Genomic DNA, 27,203 nt, shown 5'->3' on the forward strand with positions numbered 1-27,203 from the left:
GAATATCATTCACATATCCAAAATAATAAAATAAAATAAAATAAATATAAAAATGTAACACTTATCCATATGTATGTAGAACAAACCGGAGAACATACACTCCTAGACAAGATTCCAAAAAGACCAGTGTGTTAATTAGAAAGGAAACGTGCCTTAAAACTTAAAGAGAATGATTAGTAGGAAGGGTAAAATACCCGTGCATTCCGTGTCTTTTGTGTCTCTCGCCGCAAGTGATCTACGACAAGATACATTCTACATCAGTCGCTTAACTAGAAATACAATTAGCCACCATAGCTACAGTTGTACGCATGTACGACGAGAATGATCAAATTGTTCTATGGATAAACCGAGTTATTTCTTGCCTTATTCTGTAACAGTGATATTACCCTCGAATACGGTAAAACACAATTATAACAATCTCATTTTTTTAACCTTCGACCATAAGAGAAGATTAAGGTATCTAGACAGATTATAAAAAGATAATACACTGATAACGAGACGTACACATTTAGTACCACAACATAAATTCACATCAAAACGTTTGTTTTATAATATGATCAAAACGTATTTATCCTTAAATTGAACCTTGCTACCATTATAAACAAATGACGAGAGAGTGGGTGATATATGATGCTTGGAAGATCCATTTTGTTTAGTAGGAAATGTAATCGTTAAAAGAAATTACTGGACGTAAATCGTCATGGCTTTGCAATCTCAGAACTTTATTTCTGCTACTTGATTCTTGTAAATGTTGTGAACTTTCTCTTCCAATCCATTCTGCTGTACACGGGACCCTTTCTGTAGAATTAATGGATAATGATCTCTATAAAACTGTCCAATTGTCTTCATTATTGCTTGGTCAGTCTTATTTATTTCCAGCTTCATATGCCTATTCTAGACAAAGATGAAAATGATTTTGAAAATAATTTTGATCAGCTGAACGGTAAAATATATCTCTTTAACTCCAATATAAATGTGTCGGATAATATGTCAATTCTAAAATCATGTTTTATTACCATACACGGCATACACTCCTGCTGTAAATGTTTCTTAACAAATGACTAAACATTGCGTATTATGGTCTCTCCTAACGAAAGTCAAGGAGTGTTTGGACTGCATCCAGACACTTTGGATACAATATAATTGTTCCGGTTTCCTTGATAATTTTCCCCTATGTGCTCGGGTAAGTGTAGTTTTGTGGTGACCTATTGTTCAGCTGTAAAAGTAAGCTTACATTTGACTCGAACAATGATCGTCTACATACTAAAACATGCATCAGTTTAAGGAAACTCAACAAGGTATTTGTTTATCGCAAATACAAAGTGAGAATTATATAGATACTTTCACCATTGTGAATTAAATCACAAATCATTCTAAATGTCTTACCAGAAGTCCAAAAATATAGATTTTTCCGAATGAGTTATAATAGTCTTTAATACCCTGATATGAAACAGTAATGCAGTTCAGAATGTCTACCAAGGATTTCACGGAACCCAAATTAATGTATTAATGTAAACGTCAAGGCTCACTTTAGTGATTGCTATGACTATTATTATGTTACGTGTTTAGGTTCGAATACACAGTAATTCTAAAAGGAGTGAAAACAACAAGCTTTGAACAATATAGCAAATAATTTGTTTCCTTGGAAAAATACTGTCAAACAATGAAAAAGAAAACTTACGGTTTCCAGAATCAAATTCAAAAACAATCCAAGAATAATCCACGAATAAAATTGTAGAAGTCCTAATTATGAAATGAGTTAATGATTTCAAGTTGGCGTTCAAGTTCGCGTCCCGACGAAGAATCCAAGAAGGAAGGAGATGACGTATTATATAATTTGTACTGTGATGAAGCCTAAAATTCCTTGTGGAAACACAATAATTAATTCTCCGGTCTTGCCAATCCAAATATAAAAAAATAACAAACAAAAGTTGCAAGAAATGTCTCTGTTAAAGGATTCCAGAGAAACAAATTAATCTTTTAGACTCCGAAAAAATTAAAATAAAGCCGCAAAACTCAAATCTAGTCACAACAGAAGAAAACAAAATTAACATCAAGTGCTTAAAAGCCCAGATCCCTCTCTCTCTTTAAATTCCTATTAATATTAAGTATTTTTCAATTTTGGAAATGCCTAATTGCGAAATAGATGATCACGTGATTATGTTTACATATAAAAACGTAGCCGCTGTATGTCTTTGATAAGACCCAATCATTTTACTCCGATAAAAAGTTGTTTACTTGACCCTCAATCAAGGCCAGGAACTAAGCAAAACACAGAAACAGGTGTTTATATTATTAGTTATTAATGGAAAGATTCAGGTCAAACTGAATTTTCTTGGAAATATCAAATTCCTAGTAAACAAAATTACATTACTTTGACATGTAAAGAAAAAAAAAACGATTCCCAAACCCCAAAACCATCAAATCAAATCAAACACAAATTAACTCAAATAAAAATATTAAATCAGACACACGTAACAATATATTTAACAAATTATTCCACTCAACTTGTGTCTGATGTCAGTAACGCAATACAAAGTTATGATCATTTCTTCCTACAAACTCATATTGAACAGGATTACATTTGTTTATCAAATTAATATTTATACTTACTTTCACTTGACTTAGATGTGAATTACTCCAAATGAAAACTCCATCCGCTTCTAATCAAAACTAACCTTGAACTCAAATGCATCGTAAATATCTTGTTTACAGCTTACAATCACCGACAAAAGTTAGCTATGTAAAACTACTCTATATACAATGCTTCATGTAAAGATAGAAAGAATCTAAGATCACTGCGTTTGTTCGATAATATCATTTTTCCTCTCAAACACAGAAAACGTAGCACACCTAAGATGGTGTGATGGGGAGAGTGGTCGGAGGTGTGCAATAATACATGATTTCACAAACAAGTCCACTGCTATATGAAATTCACTTGAAGTAACTATTTACATCACGGAATCATAGACGTTGGATTCATTCTACCTGTTATGATACATTTTCTCTGAAAATCTATGCATGAACTAGTTCAAGTTGTACGTATTTGATAGAATCTTTAGAAGGCAATTGTGACAAGGTCTCAAGGAAGTGGGTGACAAGGGTAAAGCAAACAATATTATGGTAATTGTTTTAAAATATATAGCAACAACATAAAGTGTGAAGGAAAGTGCGATTATATTAATTTAATAATTAGCTTGTTGAGACAAAGTTAAACATTCAGCAAGGTTATTTTAACAGGTAACATATGTACTAATATGTATATTTGATATATATATATATATATATATATATATATATATATATATATATATATATATATATATATTTACAAAGAATGTTAAAGGGATATTTTAAATAAATCTAACTAAACCTTATTTGATTTAAATTCGTTCATACTATAAGGTAGGATATTTACATTATTATGAAACGAATCTTGTTTTACGGAAAAAATAATAAAAATGAAATACAATTTATATATTTCATCTATATGCATGCTAACTTTTAAATCCGCACGCAAAACCAACATTATCTAATCCCACGCTTAAATATCTGTCCATATAAACAGTGTAGTTGGAGAAAATGAGAGCAGTGATTATTAATTAATCACATTAGCATTGAGCATTTATTATATTCTCCAACTATATTTAACTCGATACATTTTACTTCTAGTCGATATTATAACACCTTTAGAGCTAGATAATTAATGAACAGTGTTAATATGCATGTTTCTTTATGCTTGATATGTTTTAGCTTTTATTATATTATCTGCATATATGTAACTCGATATATTTCACTTATGGTCAATATTTTATTATCTTTAGACCTGGATAATTGATCAACATTGTTTTTACACAAGTTGCCTCTGGCTTGATACTCTATTTGCAGTCGTTCTAACAGTATGCATTGCATGAACAAATGCAATTTATTTTATCAAGTTATGTAATACCAATCAAATCGCCTTTTATAATTTGCAAATTGTGGGCAAGGTCGTATAGTATTACCCAGGAAATCTCATTCATATTTTGCATACAAATTGTGTGACTTATAATATATAAATATATTATTTCTGACTATCAAACAAATCATTTAGCTATATCACTAACATTATCGATATCTGTAGATAGATACGTAACGTAGGTTTAATAATTTGAGTCATATCACTATGTTATCTGCTGTGTGTCAGGTTATCGTTATGTCTTGCACTGGGACCTCATGCAGCAAACATGTGTCATCAAGTTGCACTCAGTTATATTATCCTGGTACTAGGTAGACCAGTCATAATAACAACCTTTGAGGCAGCTTTAAGTACTATTTTTACAAGTCTTTGTTACTTCCCGGCAAAGCTACGAATCCGAACCGATCGCATCCTAGGCAGACGCTCTAACACACACACACACATACACACACACACACACACACACACACACACACACACACACACATTCCAAAATGGGCCGGTTGTGCAGACATATCAGACGTTTATTGAAGGAGAACCATTGATTTTAATCGATGCACAGTTTGTTTTCAGTGTTTATAACACCTCTCTATTATGTGGACAATTTTAGAGCTATTATGACGAATTTAAGGGAAAAGTGTGGAATATATCAGATGTTAAATTGATATATATCTTGAGAAGCATCCATTATGAAGACACTAAAAATCCACATATGAACATGTTAGATTTTGTTAAATCAACGCATGTTCCAACTATGAAACAGTGCGCGGACATATTTATTCTGGTCAAATATATCATGACTACTCAACCATTATATAATATGCACAATTCTTGTGCGCTAAATTTAAACAAGAAACAAACTTCTTCGAACGTTGCAATTGACAACAGTGAGTAAGGTTAGTGAACCATATTAAACAAAATATGGTGAACAACGTAGTATAATTACAATACGAACAATAATATAACGCCTATTGACCAATACATTAAAGATGAATGAAGCAACGTTTCTTGATCTATTGCGACTGGCTTAAATAAAGTACAACATTTACAACCTGAAAAACGATATGATAAGCAACAAGGAATTTATCAATGTGATAAGACATATTTAAATTCGCGATGCTACTTGAAATGGTTGCCGGTATTGCATATATATTGACTGGCGTTTGCTGATTGCCATGATTAGTCTTTTCGTACTTTAATAGTTGAACATTTTAGTTGTTAATGTTAACATTATTGTGTCTATTGGTGTAATGTTGGTGTGGTGTTCTTGTCATTGTTGTTTGGTCATTTGTTTTTTCTTTTGAAGACTGTATTAATACAATATACACTGTCTTTGATAATCTTATTCAAGCCGTCGTTCCGATGATGCTAGCAGTACTTTGGATAGTTACTGGTTGTTGCTATCAATACTAGTTTAGGTAACATTACAAATCCTTTATTGTAACATTTTAAGTATGTTCATGTTTCTTTCTTATTCAATTTAATAACTCAAATGTAACAACAATATACATAAACATGGAATAGTAAAAAATACGTACAATTGGTGCTGATTTATAAACGCATGTAGTGAAAGAAATACACATATCAACGCATAAACCTGTTCTACAATGTTTTTAATTGTCTATGGGCATTAGATGTATATAACGTTCACTCCAGTGGTTTATAGGCTTATAGCGCCCGGCTTGGACGAACCGAGTCATACACAATACTTATATATATGGTACTGGCAGTCAGCATTAAGAGGTTAGTAAGAAATGTTTCAGGATAATTCGACTGGGTGGGGCACTACGATACAGGTCTGCGGCATGATGCAGAGTTATATATCCAAATCACACACATATATTATTTATATAATATTAACTGTATAACGTTAAGGATGGTTATATATATGATTAGAAACCAGTGCAGTAATTGTTAAATGTAACGGCGATTTCCTACCTGGATGTCTATAATGCAATAATATATGTTCATGCCATTAATGATGCTACTGTCCATTTTTTGTGTAAGCTATACCTTGCACTTTACATACCCACCAAACTCAGTTATGTCTTTAAGTACGTATCAGTTAAACACGCTAAGTTGAAATTAATGAAATTGATCGTTTTCTTGCGAAACATTGCAATTCAGCTTATCAATGCAGTTCTCTTTCTAGCAAAAGGAAGTGGAAGCAAGTCATATGAAAATACGTATAAAGAAGCTTCACACTGGGTCATTAGTTCGCATAGATGACGCTGTTTAAGCATGCTTTCTTTTCTGGCACACTTGATTGCTAAAATACCGACCGGTATAATGTTGGAAAGAAAGAATACAAACGTTCCAACAAGAATTAACACGAAATAAAATAATAAAACGTTGTGAAGACGATCTATATTATATTAGGTGAATTAAACCTTAGTAAAATAACATAAATACAAATGCATACTCCTCACTCTATAGTCCTTGTGGCAAGAGATATATAGTTTGAGTTATCAATTTCCCTGAAATAACGAATCTTGTATTAATGATTGCTTTATAGTGCAATGAAGTCTTTACTATATTACGAAACATTTTGCAATACATTGTATTGTGCCATGAAGAGTTATTGTGTTATATGCATCCGAATGCAAGATGATATAAGGTTTGCATCAGGCGCAAATGTAAAGACAAAGACACACACATACATACATACATACATACATACGTACGTACGTACGTACGTACGTACATACATACATACATACATACATACATACATACATACATACATACATACAGGATTCTACATTATTATCCAGTTTGACGGGATTGTACAATTAAATGTGCATTCGACAGCACACTCTTTTCGACATCGATAGAGTCGAGAGGATGATATAGATTAAAATGACAGAATTCCCTAGGTCAGTCGTGCACATATTACAAAGTCAAAATATTTGGGTACATCATTGAAACAAAGACAAACATTGTGTGTGATGCTTGCCACTTTCGTAACTTTTATTGAACATAAATGATATTAGTAAAGCAAACATGTACTATGTATTTACAGAATAATGTAACTATATGGACAAAGTCTCTACAGTAAACTGCTAAGAAATTGAACAATGTGACATAGCGTATAGTACAGAAAATTATGAGGCTGCAACCGCCGTAAACATGGTTATTATATACTGAGCAGACCCAGTCTAAATTATGTAATCAGTGCAATATAACTGTTTGCACAACATATATAAAGTAAAGGTGATAACAAATGAAACACTGAGACGAAAGGCATTATAAAACCACGTATAACCTTGTAAGAGATTAATGCGGATGCAACCACCTAAGCACCGAACAAACGGAAAATGAAAACAATAAACAAACATATCATTAACAAGATATCATATATCAATTATATACAGGGAGGTATGATGGGGTGGAGGTTGGAAAAATTTCTCTAGAAAAGAAAACACATCAGACCCCAGAGGGAAATTTGCTCAACTGACGCAAAAGTCCATAGCAGAGAGAATCCCTCCGCGTGTAGCCTGTGCGAAAGCATTGCGATTGATTGGGCAGAACACGTGATTAAAACTTTAAATATATTGGCCCTTGACAGACTGGTTCTTGTGGTGACAGCAAAAGTTGAACTCCGGAGAAGTCATCATCTGGTCCGGAAGGAAGGACAATGACCACCGGGAGGGTGTCGCCATCATTATCAGCATTAATAAGACCAATACTGTTATACAGTGGAAGCCAGTGAACGAGCGCCTGCTGTATGTCAGGATGAACTCCAAGTACACCAAGCTGTCGGTTGTTGTGGCCTATGCACCAATAGACGACGCGGAAGAAGAGGACAAATACACTTTTTACGACGCACTTCAAGCCGTTTTAGAGGACGTCCCTCGATATGACGTGGTGTTGATAATTGGCGACTTCCACGCTAGGGTGGGCTGCGACAATAAAGACAGAGAGAGGACCATGGGGCGCCATGGAGTAGGTGTGATGACCGACAACGGGGAAAGACTGGTCAACGTTTGTGAAGAGAATGAATTGGTCATAGGAGGGACCCTGTTCGAGCACAAGGACTTCCACAAGCTCACATGGACGTCACCAGACGGCAGAACTCAGAACCAGATCAACCACATCATCATAAACGGCCGATGGAAACACTCCCTGCAGGACGTTCGAGTGATGGGGCATGCTGACATCGGCAGCGACCATAGTTTTCTGGTGGCCAAGTTGACTTTGAAGCTTACGAAAGTTAGGACGGAGGTATCCAGGAATAAGCGCTTCGACGTGGCCAAACTGAAAGATCCAAAAGTGAAGGAAGAGTTTAGTCTGGCCCTAAGGAATAGGTTTATTGTTCTAGATGATGAGACAGTGCTGATCATCGACAAATTCAACAGAGTAATGAAGGAAGCAGGAGAAATAGCTTTTGGCTTTAGGAATAGTAAGAAGACAGAGTAGATATCAGGAGAGACGTGGACTCGCATAGAAGGGAGAAGACAGATTAAGAAGAGAACTTTTGGCCTCCATGTCACCACGACTGAAAGAGAGAATTTCGAAGTAGTATAGAGGAAAAGACAAGGAGGTGAAGAAATCATCAAGGAGAGATAGGAGAGAATACACAGAGAGACTGGCAAAGGAGGCAGAGGCAGCAGCAGAGCAGAAATACACGAAGACGGTGTACCAGAACACCAAGAAGCTTAAGTGTGACTACGGCCAGCACCACGACCTTCCAGTGAGAAATGAAGATGAAACTCATGTCACAGTGGAGGAGGAGAAGCTGATGAGAAGCAACACTTTGAATCCATACTGAATCGTCCGGACCCACCAGTACTCGCTGACATTCCTGAAGCAGAGGAGTACCTTTACATCAACTGAGACGACATCACTGTTGAGGAGGTCAAGCAGCCATCCACAAGCTGAAGAATGGGAAGGCACCTGGCGATGATGGAATACGTCCCGAGATGCTGAAGGCAGAAGACACAAAGACACCGCAGCTTCTTTGCTAGTCTCCAAAAGATCTAGGATGGTGAAGGAGCACCGAATGGCTGACAACATGAATCATCGTCAAGCTTCCCAAGAAAGGAGATCTGGGGAACTGCAACAACTGGTGAGGAATCACCTTACTATCCATCACCAGTAAGATTTTCAGTTTCATCATTCTCCAACGCATCACAACAACTGTGGACGGCGTCCTACGCCAGGAACAGGCTGGCTTTAGGATGGGCAATTCCTGCATCGACCACATCTTCGTTCTGAGACAGATCCGTGATCAGTCCCATGAGTGGAATGGATCCCTTTTTGTGGTCTTAGTGGATTTTGAGAATGCGTTCGACACCCTGCACCAAGCCTCTCTGTTGAAGATCCTACGACACGACGGCATCCCCCCAGAAACTTGTCAATGTCATCAGGTCCCTGTACGAGAACTTTGAGTGCAGAGTCATCCACAACAGCCAACTCACTGAACCATTTAAGGTAGAAACGGAGTGAAGCAAGGATGCATTCTCTTGCCGATCCTCTTCTCACTGGCCATAGGCTGGATCATGCGCCGCACCATAGAGAGCAGGATGCAAGGAATACAGTGGACGCTGACCTCAATGCTGGATGACCTGGACTATGCCGACAACATCGTGTTGCTGGTAAGCAGACATCAGGATGTCCAACAGAAGACACAACAGTTGGTACAGACAGCAAGAACCATAGGTCTTCGTGTCAACATAGGGAAGACACAAATCTTGAGGAAGAACACTAGAGTGGGCGACCCAATCACCATCAATAACCAGCTTCTGCACGAAGTAGAGGAATTCACGTACATTGGCAGCAAGGTCGCCACGGATGGAGATTGCACAAGGGAAGTCACCACAAGAATCAGCAAGGCCAACCAGGCCTTCGCAATGCTGAAGCCCATCTGGAGTACAACAAACTCCAGCGCCCACACGAAGATCTGTATCTTCAACAGCAATGTGCTGAGCGTCCTTTTGTACGGGTCAGTGTTGGACGACCACTGCTAACATAGAACGCAACCTCGAAGTCTTCCAGACGAAGTGTCTGCGACGGATCATGAGGATCTTCTGGCCAAACCTGATCTCGAACGAGGAACTCCGGCACAGAGTGGGCACAAGCACCCTTGCAGAAACCAGTGCAAGTCGTCGATGGAGATGTCTCGGCCACATCTGCAGAATGCCACCTGGCTCTCTATCAAGGGTGGCACTGAGATGGACTCCACAGGGGAACAGGAACCGTGGCAGACCCAAAGAGACTTGGCGCAGAACCATGGAGCGAGAACTCAAGACCAGAGGCCTCACAGTGCAGAACGCCCCCATAACAGCAGCAGACAGACCAAAATGGTGCTCCCTTGCTGGATTTATTGATTTTGAAGCGCGTTACACGACACATCTGGCCGGAATTTGTAGACCGAATCTCACCTCTATAAATTTCCTTACGCGAGCGTAAATATTTTTATGTAATGTGTTCTTACACATGTAGAAGAGGAGTGAAAGTTATTGTCAGAAAGAGAGTGAATGAAAACAAAGGATTCTGCATTATTAACTTGTTTGCTGAGATTGTATGATGGTTTGTGCATTCGCCAGTCTACTCTTTCCGACATTGATAGAGTCGAAATGATGACAGAGAGTGAAATGACAGAATTTTCGAGGTCACTCGTGCATATATTACCAAGTCAAAGTATTTGGGATGGGTACATAACTAATACAAAGACAAACGTCATGTTTGATGCTGGCCACATTCGTGACTTTTATTGAACATAAATTATATTTGTGAACCTAAAATTTGTTATGTATGTACAGTATAAGACGGCTATTTGGACATATGGTCTATGTAGTATTGAACAATGAGACGTAGCGTATAATACAGAAACGTTTTCAGGCTGCAACTACCATAAACATAAATACATCAAATAAAGATTGCTGAAGTTCTGGCAACCATAAAAGGGTGGGTGGGGCAAAACACAAAAATGTCCAGCATAAAAATATAGAAATAATAAATTTTGATCACAATTAAACAGATGAATTCTGTAGTGTCGGGGCAGTAATGCACCAGCATACTCCCCGGTAGTTATTATATGTCCAGGATGATTGGGAATAATTTGTAAAACGGATGCACGCATTGTCTGAATGCGCTGTTGGTCGTGTGGAACTGTTAGAGTACCCTCATACGCTCCTGGTGGTCGAAAAGGCAGGTAGACTCAAATTAGTCCGGGTCGAGCGAATATACAGCAAAGCACGGTCGATGGCCAGGGCTCTAGGTCTGTGCAACCACGAGACCTGAAAGAGAAAGCAGCACACGCAGCAGAATGACCATCATATAAAAAGTGGTTTGAGTGTTACGAAGTTGAGGCCATTTTGCTTAGCCTTATGTATTTCGTAAATGCATATGATCTCCAGCGGAATAATTTACTTATATGGTTGTCACTGAATCATTGTCTGGCCACCTCAGTGGCGGCTCCAATTCTGGAATATGGGACTTCAAATGTTTAGAGTTAAAGTCACAAAGCGGTCTACTAATTTCTGCACTAAATTCTACTCTGGAAACTAGTTGCCTATTTTGGTTCATAAAGAACAGTCCTGAAGTATTACCTTTGAGGGTTACGTATGCTTTTAAATGAGTTAACGGACATGTCGCAGGATTTTGTGTAGCAGCAACATGCAATATATATGACTATCCCTATCCGTGTTTGAAGTGGCGAGAAGATAAAAGATAGTGTTAGACGCTTGTGGGAAAAGTGACTTGAGTTAATTGTATTAAATTATATTTCTGATGTGTAGTTTTTTGCACTGTAATCTCTCCTATTCTGAAAGACATGGAAAGACATGGAAAGCCAATGTAAACATGGTCGAAAAAATGGTACGCCTGAAACTATCTGAAAGTATGCATCATAGAAACAATCAGCTTATACAGTGCAACTTTGTAAATTGGTAAATGAACATCATGAGGTGTTACGTTTGTGAATGGTTTGAATGAGTGTTTGATTAAGGAAAGAAGAAAAAGGTTATGTGAAGCCATTACGTTTGTGCACATATTCAATTGCAGAAACAAAATTGGGTATCAAAGATGCTGCTTAATTTTCGTTTCTTAAGTGCTCTACGAAAAGGGCCAAACTGGTTAAAGGAGCTGGGAGAGAGACCTCGGTCAAAGTAACTGACGCGAATTCTTTATATAGCGTCCAAGCCCTCTTATATGTGGTTTGTGTAGCTGGGTGTAAGATGTTTTAAGCAAATGGTCAAGCGTACTCTCTAAGTTGGCAAGGTTGTAAGAAGCGGAATGCAATGAGGGTGCGAGTCCGCCTATGGAGCCCTGGCGTGCAAACTGTAAACCTGCTGGCGAGAAAGGGCATATGAAAGTCTTTTACGTATGCACGGTATGTATTTTGGTCTAAACAATATATCCAATTGATTGAAGGAGAGTAGAAACATACGAATGAATTGCATGATTGTTGTGTCCCTAAATGATTGGTTATTTATTATGTCAACTAAGGCTTGATTGGCAGTGTAGTAATATATACATTTATAGGATAAGTGTTCTCCCCAGACCTCAATAGCCAGAACGATGGGGAAGAATTATAGAAGCGTTATATTTTGATATCTCCATGTCTGATCACAAATGCCATATAAATAGTGCATGCCTAGGATCGTACCGTACAAGCAGAAGCACCTGTGCACTCGTCCAACGTAACGGAACGAATATATACCGTTAAAACCGGTTCGAATGTTTTGCCAGGCCCCAAAATCTTCTTTAACTTCTTTTGGTTTTCTAATGTGGTGATGCGACATTGAGATGCCAATTGTCAAGTTGATTAGTCGACTAAGAAAAAGATCGTCCCGGCAAAACTACTGCGTAGGCAAAGGTAAGAGTACATATGATGAATTGCAACTCATTGAGAGCAATTTTATTTCAAGCCAGATATAAATGTGTTTTATTAGAATGTTCTAGTTTGTCCGTTGGAAAGCGAACCTCCTTTTTCACAAATTCTAATTCGTCTCCGAGGTACGTCATGGTTGTTGACGGAGCAAATGTTTTATCCGCAACCATAGGAAGGCTAATGTCGGCTCTATTGGTGTTGACAATGTTGCCTTCTTTCTGATCCTCTTCACCGCCCTTTGAATTATGAACCTTGATGGTCTGGCGCTCTTAACTGGCATTTGTAACGCCGCCGCTGCTTTCTCTGTAGGGAGCATTCTGTAAGGAATGCCACAAAAATTGAATAATTACACAAATTTCAGTATTTTACTACGAAGCAATTGTTGCAAATGCTTAATCTTGTTTTGTAATATTATGAACATCATAATAATGAACATCATTAATATTATACGGTTCTCCCTGGTATCGCATGACCTTGCATCAAACCATCTCTGCATTATATGCCATCTTGACGTATCAGTCCCTAACTCTCCACCTTTCTCTGCTACTAAGAGAAACCTCCGTATGATATGCACGACATCCAAGCTAACCTAACAACTTGTTTCCTCCTACCGCAGAACAACTCGATAAATGTCTGCGTTTATTACTTGACAAACATGCCCCAGCTACCAACGCAAAGAATCGATTCAAAAGTGTTCTCCATGGTATAGCAGTGTTAGCGGCCAGCTTCGCACTGCTAAATGAGACCGCCGTAAAGCTGAGAGGCTCTGACTTTCCACCAGATTCATTATTCATAAGCAAATATATGAAGCCACTAAAAGAATGTAATAAATATAGTCCATACAACGACATCAGCCCACTACTCTACTAAGATCATGGAAAGTTCCAGATGCAAAGAGCTCTTCCAGATAACTAACAAGCTAATGTCAAGTAACAAATCAACCCCACTTCCAACTACCTTCTCTCCAGTCGACCTTCCGGACATTTTTGCAAATTTCTTCCATGACAAAGTACAAACCATTAGAGATAATCTTGACTCCACAATTTCAATTGACTCGTCATCACCATACAGTTGGGATACAGACGTTGAGCGGCAATCATTAGCAGCTAGTGAGCCTAACTCTATGGAGCTTGTACGTACAATCGTGATGAAGAGTGCACCAATGTCATGTGAACTTGATCCAATTCCAACATCACATGGTGGATTAGTGCTTAGATCCAGTATTGCCTTCACTAACTGATGTTATTAATATCTCTGTCTCATCCGGGGAATTCCCATCATTTTTCAGAGCTGCCATGGTAAAGTGTCTGCTGAAGAAACCATCACTAGACCATAACGATTTAAAGAACTACCGCCCAATTTCTAATCTCCCATTCATATCAAAATTCTTAGAAAAGGTAGTTCTATTCCAGCTGGTATCTCATCTAAATTCAAACACTCTTTTTAGCAATGTACAATCTGCATATCGCCCTTGCCACAGTACTGAAACTACTCTTCTAAAAGTAGTTAATTACATTCTCTCTGCGTTGGATAGAGAAAAGATTACAGTCCCCACCATCTTTGATTTGTCTGCAGCATATGACACAATAGATCATGCTATATTACTTCACCGTCGCCAGCATGTATTTGGCATTCATGATACAGCCTTAATGTGGTTCGAATCCTACTTGTTAAACAGGACACAAATTGTATCTGCAAATGGAATACACTCCAGCCCAGTTGATCTATGTTGTGGTGTTCCACAGGGGTCTGTTCTTGGACCTGTTCTCTTCATTCTGTACACTCAGTCGCTCTCAAGTGTCATCTATCATCATCTAGTGTCTCACCAATTGTACCCTGATGACACTCAAATATACAAATCTAGCCATCCAACTGAAGTTGATGCTACCATCCAAGGTGTAGAGAGGTGCATTTCTGATGTGAAATCATGGATGACATGTAACAAGCTGCAGATGAATGATGATAAAACTGAGGCCATTCCGATCACAACACAAAGACTTTCTCATTCACATCCTTTACCTCAAACAATAAATATCAGCAACACCAACATTAAATTCACACAATCAGTACAAACCCTAGGTGTTACTCTGGACAGTACTCTCACATTGCACCAACATGTCATGAATATTTGCAAGGCTTCCTATCGTGAGCTGAGACGCATCAGCTCAATTCGCAAATATCTTTCAGCTGATGCCACTAAAACATTTGTGTGTTCATTAGTACTTTCAAGACTGGAATATTGTAACTCAATTCTGTCTGGTTCATCTCAATATCTTCACCAACATGTCATGAGTATGAAACTCGTAGTAAACGTAAACGTAAGCTATAAACTGGCCAACACACAGGCCACTGGTATGCAATCAGCTGATAATCATAAAATCTAGTGGTACGGAACCAGCTGTTAAACACACAAGTCTGTGATATGGAATCAATTGTTGATCATAATATCCAGTGGTAAGGTACCAACTGGTGAACCAAAGGTTAACATAAAATCCATAGGTACGGAACCAGCCGATTAATACGCAATCCAGTGGTACGGAACTAGCTGGAGAAAAGTTAATTGTACGGGACCTACTGACAGAAACCAGACGTGGAGTCGTTTGCAAATCCTGTTAGAAAGTATTTTAACAGTGTAACAGAGAAAACACTCTTAGGCACTAATGTTGATGAAATGAATGTATGCAAGAGACGAGGGGAAGTATATCTAAATATAGCTTTATGATTCTCTATTTTAATTTTGCGTACGAGAGAGAAAGAGATCGAGCCTGATAATTGTGTCGACTATCCTTCTCATAACCCAATACATACAAGTTCTAGAATAGCGCCAAATATCAAAATCCGGGCTCAATGGATAGTCTTTTTCGGATTTCAAATGACGCTGCAATCTTTTACAGATGGAATGATCCAGTACCAATTTGACATAATGTATAACAAAAGAAAGGTTAGCATAATTTGTGGAATGGAAACAAGTTAATACCAGAAAATACTTAATTTTCTATCTATCTATCTATCTATCTATCTATCTATCTATCTATCTATCTATCTATCTCTCTCTCTCTCTCTCTCACTCTCTCTCAAACACACTTACAATTTATCATGTATGAATTTCTATATTGATATCTCTTTTTCAGGTCCTGATACAGTCTCAGAATATAAGCCGCAGTTTGGACCTGTCCCATGGATAAATGCATCTAAAGAATGCACTGACAGGAACTTACTACTTCCAAATGTAAATAACTCCTTTTTTCTGGGAAGAGTACGGGATGCAGTTTGGTGGATAAATGAAGCAAGAAAGCTCAACCTGTCTCCCGTGGCTGGTATATATCCCTTAAATTATTTGTTGGCAGCTTGTGTATACAGTGCATACGAAACTAATGGTTAGGGGTGGGTTCTCTTCATGAAACAATCTTCTGAGGTATACACAAAAGCCCAATCTTACCCAAGAGCTGGGTGGCATCCATTACAATGTTGCAAAAATCAAACTCGTTCGGAACATATTAATGTGTTGTTCGTTGTAGATGCAGTTCAAGTGAGATTTCATTCAGGGAATAGAAAACGCAGTTAATTTCCTTTCTGTACAAGTCACTAATATAAACCTAAGTGTATCTGTTCAGGTTTATATTACTTTTTAGTCAGTTTATACCTACAAATAAGTGAATGGGCTGAAGAATTTGAAGCTTTCTGGCAGTTTACTGAATGACGGAAACATTCCAAACGAAACGAAATGTTTTCATCCGCTAATATATTTTAGTATTTGCCTTGACACAGAAACACCAGAAACCAAACACCTATTTCGTAAGAAGGAAAAACAACGGTCCATTACAAATTAAGAACAATCTCTGGCATACTTTAATATATGGAAACAAAAGAACCACCAAATTCTTTCTTGAAAACGTTTTTTTTTATTTTTGTCAGTCCAGTAGCATCAAAATGCCAGAAGTCGTTTTCTCTGGGCTATTTCCTCTTTTCCCCAGTTTTATTTGTAAATATGCGCTTTGTACTTATTACAAATTATTTACAGCGATAGTTTGCAAATGACAGATAGGTCTTATTTACAAAATATCGCTGACTAAAAAATAGTTATTGTGAAAATTAAATATCAAAATCCATTCATATGTTTTGAACAAGTTGAAATATTCAAACGATAAACTAACAAAATCAGATGGTTCTGTTAATTACGGTAGTGTGTATTGCTTCATAATGTTCCAAAGTATATGGTGTCGATTGGATTAAATTAATGATGTATATTGCTATTAGACGAAATAGTTTTGTTTGACGCATCATCATGTTTGTTTGTTTTACTAAGTGCAGATGCAATCTATATGGGAGCAGTGTGCCTACATTGGAAGGAATTTTCAGAGGGGCACCAGATCAAAGAAGGAAGCGGGCACAAAAATCAAACAACGGAGGTTAAATGAAACAAAACGGTTATCTTTCTTCCTGGGAGATTATTTTTATTTGCCATAACTTACATAAATGTCTTATCAGAAACGATTTTAATATCGTGACAAGCCCCAAATATGTTTTTGGCAAATGGGTCCGTATTGCCTCGCACCGTTATGATACATAATTTATGTTAATTTATTTATTTACGGCATCATTTCATGCAAATAAAATGCTTCCTTCCCAAATATGATTTACTTTAATACGTATTGTAATAATTAAATAGAAGCTTATGTACTCTTATTAAAGTTGTATAAATACCTCACTTGTCGAGGGAAGTGTTTTAGTTTTAGTTATATGTTTAAAAAATGATTTTTTTTTGCAAGTCAATATTAGGAAACAGAAATAAGTACAAGCATAAGTATTATTCAAATATCTTTTCTTCTATGTGTCCAAATAAAAATGGATGATCATTTTACCACCATACTCACATATGTGAATCACGTAAAATAAAACAGGAAACCCTTAGTTCACGATAATGCCTAGAGGTAGCAAAAATGTGTTAGGTACAAACAAATAATGAAAAAACAGAATGGTTCTGTAAAAAGGTGATAAAATAACATGAAATACCTTTGCAATTATTTCCAATTCTAAGCGATATTTGATATTGAATAACGAATATCTAAAAATGGATAATTTAGTCCCATATTTCATTATTTAAGACTGAAAGTCAATATTCATTCATTACATGCTTGTTTACAAAACGTCTCAATTATATTACATGCATGATAAGTTTGGATAGAATTTATCAAAGCAAATGCAAACATTAAAAAGTTGACTCCATTAGAAACTGGCAAAAAGTGCCAAACGGACGTTGACACTCAGAAAGGAATTTTCTCGGGCTACATTGATGTTTGTTTGAAACTCATACAACAATTCAGCGGCTACCCTCTCGAACACCAAGTAAAATTCAATGAAGAGTACATGAAGTCATCACTTTAGACCATATCGAGAAAATGGAAGATTTGCCGATGTCACGCTAAGTTGCTTGTGGGTGGGGGTAATGGCACAACGACTGTGTTTATCTCTGAGCCTTTAAGCTACTACTGTTCTCCTTCTAAAGAAAATAAATGAAACACCTTGACGTCGCTCTTCAGTGTCTATCCCTGGTCAATTACATAGAAAAATCAGAGTTTATGCAGGCCGACGAATTTGGAAATGTCATCATTGCTGCCTACGTGACAACCAAAGCTCGCTTAAAAATGTGCGAATGCCTTACACAAGTTAGGAGATTTTGTCATATACGTTAAACGGATAATTGCATCTACATCCTGAGATCGATTGAGACCGTTTTGGAGCATGGGCGAAGAGGCAACCTGAAAGCACGATTCTGAGATTTGCTACCGACGCTCCCAAAAGCTATTGCTATAAATAGCAAGAATCTAACAACGACTGCATAATAACATATCTTGTACGGTTACCAACTCACAAAATCATCAGTAGCCCTTTTATAAAATGTATCAAATCGTGTACCAGAAGTGACTGCGACTTCTCAACCACAACACTTCACCGCACGTACATGCTGACATTTGACGGTACATGAATGAGAAGAATTCCATGACCTCATTTACGAAGAGACACGTAGAATTAGAAAGAGATCCATCATTTCATACAGACAAAAGCAAACGAACGGTTCATGTTCCGTGATAAACTCTAGTGAGATGATGTGCCTTGCGATAGTAACGATGCCGTAACGTGACACCATCGATTTAGCACGACATTAGAACGTTACTACTAGCTCTACATCCATCATAGAAAGTGATGCAGCGCGTGTAAAACCCTACGGATGCAAATGTGTTGCCATTCATTACATTACACTTTGCCTCTTTACTGGTTTTCATAGTCAACGTGATACGTGCGTCTATCAAAATACGGAAATACGGCTCTCAACCATGCCCATCAAAGAGGAATACCCGTTGTATGTGACTTTGACTGTTACTGCAACTTTGAAAGTTGGTACCAAACGGGCAAAGGAAGATGTCAAACAGCTAACACTATATCATTTGCATCTAATGCTGACTTAGCTCCTGACCTTGATTCAGAGCCAATGATGGTTTAAATTAAATAACTTTTATTAGATCTTTAATTCTTTCTCATTATAAATGGCGGGAAACATTTTGTTTAGACTATTTATAAGCTATTAGTCATGCTATTGAAATTTTCTCGTCGAAAACAATCATGTAGACCTCTAAATGTTCTGTCACACTAATTACGAACACGGTCTTTTCATCATTTCGTACTGCATTGCTGCATGGTATTGAAAACATTCCAAGAGCGAATAGTTTATGGATATGATTAACTATGGCCTATATAATTGTGATGCTTACATAGATAATATCAACTACAACGACACATGAAAAGAACATTTAGCAGCAATTCGGAAATTCTTTGTCAAACTATCTCATGCAAGTTTGACAATTAATTGATCCAGAAGTGAGTTCTGCCGTTCTTGTGTAGACATATCGTGGGGCACGGACAAGTCAAACTAAGAGCGAATAGTACATGTTCTTTGCACATGCTGCACATGTAGAAGTAGAAACAATAGTATTTCTTGGACATAGCCTGAGAAGACATTTTAAATTCATGAACTGGTGCTATGGGACAGATATCAACATTTTTGACATTTTATGGAGGCTGTCCTTTATGGAAAATCGCTGTAGTTTTGCTGCAAATTTTATGTCAATATGCTAAGTGGCTATTTGGATTCCCGGCCGAGTCATATGAAATAGATGGACATGTTCACGTATGGGTTTGCATCTTTGACTTGGTATGTGAGAAAGCTTGCCAGTAGTTTATCGTGGGTCGGTGGTTCTTACCGGAGGTTTTCCCGGGTTATTACTCCGCCATTAATACTAGCCTCAATGTATAACCTAACGTGTGCTGGAAATGGCGCTAAACACTAAAACAATAACGACATCATCTTTGACCCCGTTGCTGCTCTGTAATCAGCATCATGATGCCAGCTGACAGTTTAGAAAAGGGTAGATGCTTGCTGACACAAAACCGGTATAAAATGTCGCATCTGATTAGCAATGAGTTGGCGCATAACAAGAGCAAACGCGAAGTCGATCGTGTGTTTGTTAAAGGCACTGCTGACAAGTTTTATGTTATTAACAAGTATATTTATGATTTTGCAATATTTGTCTTGGTCTTGTGGCCAATATCACACATTAGGCCTTAGTCATATCAATCCCGCATACAATATACAAATGTAATTCCAATAAAAGTTTCACCAACATAATTCTGTCTGACCCAACCAAGCACTCATCTCATAGTCGCGTTAAAAAGAAATTCTTTCATACTCCATTCACGTATAATCAAAGCCCTCTAAGTTGTTCGTCAGTTGGTGTGTTAGCTCTTGTCAGTAACATGTCAATAATCGAGCATCCCTGGTCCCTTTTTTTCGTTTAGCCAGACTTTTTGCTTTGTTTAATACTCAATATTGGCTTCCGGACATCAAATCTACATCTGCAATGCACGGATGGCCCAGCCCTACTCCGCTAAGTACTTGCGAAATTACGAATGTGTCACAAGATGACACTGTCGCAAAAAACCCCCACTGATTAAATTATAATATTGCATTATACACTTTATATCATTGGGTGAAAGCCAGCATCATCAGTTGTTATTTATGATGAGCACGAAGACCGAGGGCTTCCAACTGATGCACTTAATATTTCCAAAGGAGACTTGATTCTGCAATTCTTTTAATTTGGTTGCTGTAACTTGAACTGAATCATATTATGCAGAATCTGTGAATGTATTCATTATAAATGGCGGGGAACATTTTGTTTTGACCATTTATATGCTATTAGTCATGTTATTGAAATTTTCTTTATTTATTGTTGCTTGGCACCGAATGAGTAATTACTCAATTTTTATATGGTTTGGGTAAACGAGTGTTCTGGTATGAGCTGTCAGTAACATTAGATGCACTTATGAAGTAACAATGAGGCAATTTATCATTTCTGCAAATTACTCTATGCATTTTAAGGGTCCCAAAGCGTTTTCGTACTGCTAAACAAGATTGTGGCATTTAAAAACTTAAGGATTGTATCGGTTGTTCTTGTGCATCTATCACAATGTTGTTCTGCACAAGTTCGTAATAATCACAAATGACACAATATGTAGGAATCTACTCGTAGCTGAAATACATTTTCATCAAATAAAGATCAATTGTTATACCAAAATACAGTTCAGAGAATAATTACATAGCTAAAACTGTTCCTTCCTGTCATGATTGTGTTAATTTATTTAAATGTAGATCTAGAACAACTACATATGATTTTTCAAGGACTTTGAACTACTTACAACTATAATATAATTTTACAACACAGTGGTGCTTATCGTGCAAATAATGGAATAATAGTACTTAGACTTCGAGAATCATGTTACTGCTACTATAACTACCACTGCAACTAGCATCAATGCCACTGCTGCTACTGTTACTGATACTATAATCATCATAATATTAATAATACTAGACAATAGAAATGTGGCATGGAAATATAAAAAATGCTCCAATATATTGAATATTCACTAACAAACAGACCACGTTATATAATTAACGTTTAGCAATATCGAGAAAACGAGGTTATTCAGAAGTTTAATTTAGAAATAGCAAATGTTTGGCAGACAGACGTTCTTCTTTACATAGTATTGTTATTGTACTTGTTGTGTTTATACGTGCTGTAATTGTATTAATTTTGGATGTTTGCTATTCATTGCATTGTTTCCAAAGCCGACATAGTATGTAGTAATATATTTTAGTGCTAACAGACTGCGTATGTAGTGATCAAGTTATTGTAGTTATAGTGTTATCATTTTACAATCTGGTTAAACAAATATGATATTTGTAAGTCGAAGTTAGAGTTATTATCAGACAAATGTATTAATCTAAAATAAACGTGATAATTCAGATTCCTAAAATGATATATTTAAATAAATATTTTTATGCATGTACTTTCAACATGTATTTTCGTTTGTTTCAGCAAAGGATGGTGATATTCCTCTTTGCTTTTGTGATGCAACTAGCCTAAATTTTCAGTGTTCCACTAATGTGAAGACCTACTGTATGCCACGTAAGTGTGTGTTGAAGAAATATGACTTTAGTAAAGTAAACTGTTGGCGCTTTATTTGTAAAAAAACATTTAATTTGATTGTTTCGAATAATTCAATAATATTGAAAATATTGAAACATTTGATTGAATTTATTTTCAATCTCAGTAGTGACAAGACCACAATTTATATCTTTATAACGTAGACTTTGGGGAAATTAGAAAAGCAAGGACTGTTGCATTGTGGATGTTCCTATGACTTTTCAAAATGTAGATTCACTGTCAAATTTAACTTATTTTGGGGCACTTTAAACGTTTACGCAAAAACCATTGTTTTATAGGCTTGGTAACTATAAAAAACCAAAATGATAGAGCTTATTTAAATAGTTCCTTATTGCAGAATAATTGCAGATGACTGCAATCACGTAATCCCAAATAAAGAAACAAACAAAACATAATAGCTAACAAAAACAACAACATGATAAATATAAAAATATCAAATTATTAATCAGGCTTGAAACAGAAGTAGCTAATATTAAATATGATTTAGGTGATGTGCAGATGATGTAACACAGGTTTGTTGATTTCGTTGTTCATATGTTTCTAGACACAAGAACGAACAACATAACAACCGGGATTCTTCAACAAGGCACGCCATCTACTGTCACCTTTTCCACAAAACCGACAGCCAATGTAGTAGCAATGGGTAAGTGTAAGAAATAATATTAAATATGTATTGTACCACCAAGGCATTCTCGTGATAATTATAATTCTAATTTAATTATAACCAGGATTTATTTATATGAAAGTATGTATATTTCGTGTTGGAAAAATGTGTACGGTTCGGACACTAAATTCACATTTCTATAGCCTGATGAGCTACAAATATCGTTGTATTATTAAACCAAGAAAGGTTTGTGTTATTCAAAACGGACGTGACGATGAGCAATATTGTTTCAGTTACACCATCGAAACTTATTGCGAATGTTAAAACCATTTTTAAAACTAATTTTCTGTTTAACCTTTAATATCAAGATATATCACCTGGTTATTTCGCCATACCATCCTTACAAGTCACGTGTTTACTTGCTCTATACAGACTTGGCAACTGAAAAGATCAATTAGTTTAATTAAATATAAAGGAACATGATATCACATGAAGACCGAATGACCTTAACTGGTGTTTAGAGACAAGACAAATGCACGCGGTGATTGTTGAATTAATTTTGTATAACGACTTTGTGAATATTAGGGAGCAAAACTTGATGAAGGGAATACATATTATGGAAAGAGTATATGGCATTGTGTTAACCTCTTCTATCCTACCAATCTGCAGGTATATAACTTTTCTCCAACCATCATGCACTCGCACAAAAAAGCAAACACCCCCCACAAAATAAACGTACGTGCACTACCAGTCAAAGTGTCAAATATACATAGAACGGCAAAACGCACTTATTTAAACCAATCCAAATTGACGAATGAATTCAAAGAATGTGTCCCGGCAACAAAATAGGAAAATAAATAAATGATAGTCTTCGCTGACTGCTTTGGTCCTCACGTCCTTGCAAATCCGCTTGATTCATGATCACCACGACGAATCAGATTAATTAAACTTGTGACGATATCAGTGGCATTTATTAAGCATTTGCCCTAACAAAGCAAACATAGAACAGTAATAAATTGTTTGGATGTTTCCATATGGAGACCTCAGGTTATATGATATAGATAAATCCCACTCGCGTAGGATGGAAGTGATCTTGGTGACGTCGTTCTTTAATTGTATACAGGCGCAAAGTAGTTGTAGTATCAATATGCACCAATTTCTTAAATATCTGGAATTGCAGGCAGACAAAGCGGTTCAATATCGACTACGACGATTAGTGAATCGACATACATAATTTCAGAATCGGTTGGTAAAATCATTCGTACTATCACTCGATAACATCTGTCTGATTCATTGATTTCATAACTTGTAGTTCAATGCGGCCATAAAATGTATTTTGCATAAACAATTACTCAGTTATAAATATATTAGATTATGAGTTATATATAGCAATAATAATAATAATAATAATAATAATAATAATAATAATAGTATTAATAATGATGATGATGACTTTGTATAGTGCCTAATCTTTAGACTCTCTAAGCGCTTTAAGTTCAGTGGGCAATTCATTCCACGTTGCTGAGCCGTGGAATGCAAAAGAAAGCTGTCCATATGACTTTGTTTTCATAATGGGAATAATTGCATATGTTCATGACATGATGGTGCAATGTGAGAGTACAGTCCAGAGTAACACTTAGGTTTGGTACTGATTGTGTGAATTTAATGTTGGCGTTGCTAATATTTATTGTTTGAGGTAAAGGATGTGAATGAGAAAGTCTTTGTGTTGTGTTCAGAATGGCCTCAGTTTTATCATCACGCATCTGCAGCTTGTGAGAAGTCATCCATGATTTCACATTAGAAATGCACCTCTCTACACCTTAGACGGTAGCATCAACTTCAGTTGGGTGATTAGATTTGTACTGTGGCAAGGGCGATATGCATTTTGTACATTGCTAAAAAGACTATTTGAATATAGATGAGATACAAGCTGGGATAGAACAACCTTTCCTAATATGTTTGAAATGAACGGGAGATTATAAACTGGACGGTAGTTCTTTAAATCGTTATGGTCTAGTGTTGGTTTATTCAGCAGAGGCTTTACAATGGCAGTTTGGAAAATGATGGGGATTCCCCATATGAGAGAGAGGTATTAATAACATCAGTTAATGAAGGCAATGCTGGGTTTAAGCACTCAATGAGCAGTGATGTTGGAATGGGATCAAGTTTACATGACTTTGGTGCACTCTTCATCATGATTGTACGTACGAATTTCAGTGTCGAATTCTGCTAATGGTTGCCGCTCAAATTATGTATCCCAAATGTATGGTTACGACGAGTCAATAATTCAAATTTGCGAACATGTCCGGAAGTTCGACTGGAGAGAAGGTAGTTGGAAGTGGTGTTGATTTATTCCTTGACATTAGCTTGTTAGTAATCTCGAGAAGCTCTTTGCAGCTGGAACTTTCCATGATCTTAGTAGTGTAGTGGGCTAATTTCTCTGCATGGACTATATTTGTGACATTCTTCTTAGCTACTTCATCAGTAGTGAGTATGGTGGAAAGCCAAAGCCTTTCAGCTTTACGGCGGTCTCTTTTAGCAGTGCGAAGCTGGTCCCTAACACTGCTACACCATGGAGAATACTTTTTAATTGATACTCTGCACTTGGTAGCTCAGGCATGTTTGTCAAGTAATGAACGCAGACAGTTATCGAGTTCTTCTGTGGTAGGAGGAAAGCAAGTTGTTAGGTTAGCTTGGATATCGTGCAATATTTTAGTTATATTTATCATACGGAGGTTTCTCTTAGTAGCATATAAAGGTGGAAGGTTAGGGACTGATACGTCAAGATGGCATATAATGCAGAGATGATCTGATGCAAGGTCATGGGATGCCAGGGAGGACCGTAGAATGTTATCATCAGGTCTATGAAGAATCCAATCTAAAATGTGACCATGTTTGTGACTGGGCTGGTTAACTGACGTTTGAGGTTGAAAATATTAATGGAATCTATGCGTTTTGATGTATTTGAGTTTCCTGGACAGTCAAAGTGAAATTTGAAATCTCCAAGAATTTTCAGGTTGCCAACTATCGAATTTCGATAGTCCAGGAGATTCGGAAACTGCTCCAAAAAGAGAGATTCAGCCAGCTTATTTTTTTCTACTAGGAGGAGGGCGGTATAGGCAGAAAAATGGACTGACCTTTGCTCCAGTGTGAGTGTTGTTTGGACTAGTTCAAACGATGTGTGGTCGAAGTTGAATGTTGTGGTATAGTTAATATGTTTTGTCATGGAGTTCTCTGTGTTGACAGTAATTTCACATCCACGAGACTTACGGGGAAACGACTTGATGGAGTAACCTGTGGGTGTTAGATCCGCAAACTTGGGCTCATCGCCTGATGTTTTTAGCCATGATTTTGTCACGAAAAATATGTCAACATTTTGTTCGTTGATAAAATTAACTATTTTTGTGCGCTTTTCCGGTGGTCCTACTGACTGGGCACTGAATAATTGAATGCGCAGATGTATTTCTTGGATAGTTGACACAAAGGTTGACGAATTAATTGGGATTTGAATTACGTCATCTTAAGTAACGGTTTAAATGTTTTTAAATGGTTATGCCGAAATAAGGGAGATAACTGGAATTCTTGTTCCTGTTCTACTCCGGCCAGCTTTGAAAGAACGTTTCTTTTTTCTCTTCTGTTTACATTTAGATGATGATGAATGTAGTCACAGTTCGTTTAGTCTAGAGCACAATGTAGTGTGGAGAGCCAAGGAGTGAACATTTAAAGCAATTCATGAGGGTCCATCGTAGCATAAACGGGTTGACTGGCGAGCATCATGTGATGGCGGTTTGTTCAAAAACAGTGGAGCAAGACAGCTGAGAAAAAGTCTAATTATTCTCGTTTCCAAAACAAGGAGATGAAGAAACACATACGCATTTAACAGCCAATACATAATGAACAAAATAACGAGGATGAAAACAGGCAACAAGCACAAATATCATGAAAACGGCACTAAAAAATGGAACAGCTGCTTCAAGCCGGTTTAGCGATAGCGGTCATCTTGTTTTCGTGTTATCAACGCTATTGTCCTGTGAGGCTGTATCAATCAAACTTATCAATATTATTCATATATTGTACAAAGATCCAAACATGGAAGGGCCAATGTAATTGCATATTCATGCCACATGCAGGTTGTTTCTTACGTGTGAATCATTCTTTGAAGTCCAACAACGATACCGTATACGATGCCAACAATTAAATCGGATTTGGCAACAATGGTATAATGGCGTTTTTCAACAGCCC

At 36.9% G+C, this 27,203-nt stretch overlaps 1 protein-coding gene across 1 annotated transcript in view; it reads left to right on the plus strand.

Annotated features, from left to right (window-relative positions):
- Positions 1 to 27,203, plus strand: part of LOC149792142 (uncharacterized) — an 89,073-nt gene that overhangs the window by 24,218 nt on the left and 37,652 nt on the right. Inside the window, exons 4-6 of the mRNA XM_089970662.1 lie at positions 15,926 to 16,111; positions 22,229 to 22,318; positions 22,902 to 23,000. Of these exons, the coding sequence (XP_089826788.1) occupies positions 15,926 to 16,111; positions 22,229 to 22,318; positions 22,902 to 23,000 (375 nt within the window). The remainder of the gene's footprint in view (positions 1 to 15,925; positions 16,112 to 22,228; positions 22,319 to 22,901; positions 23,001 to 27,203) is intronic.

The sequence above is a fragment of the Sinohyriopsis cumingii genome, chromosome 9, assembly GCF_028554795.1.
Source record: "Sinohyriopsis cumingii isolate HCF-2022 chromosome 9, ASM2855479v2, whole genome shotgun sequence".
NCBI lineage: Eukaryota > Metazoa > Mollusca > Bivalvia > Unionida > Unionidae > Sinohyriopsis > Sinohyriopsis cumingii.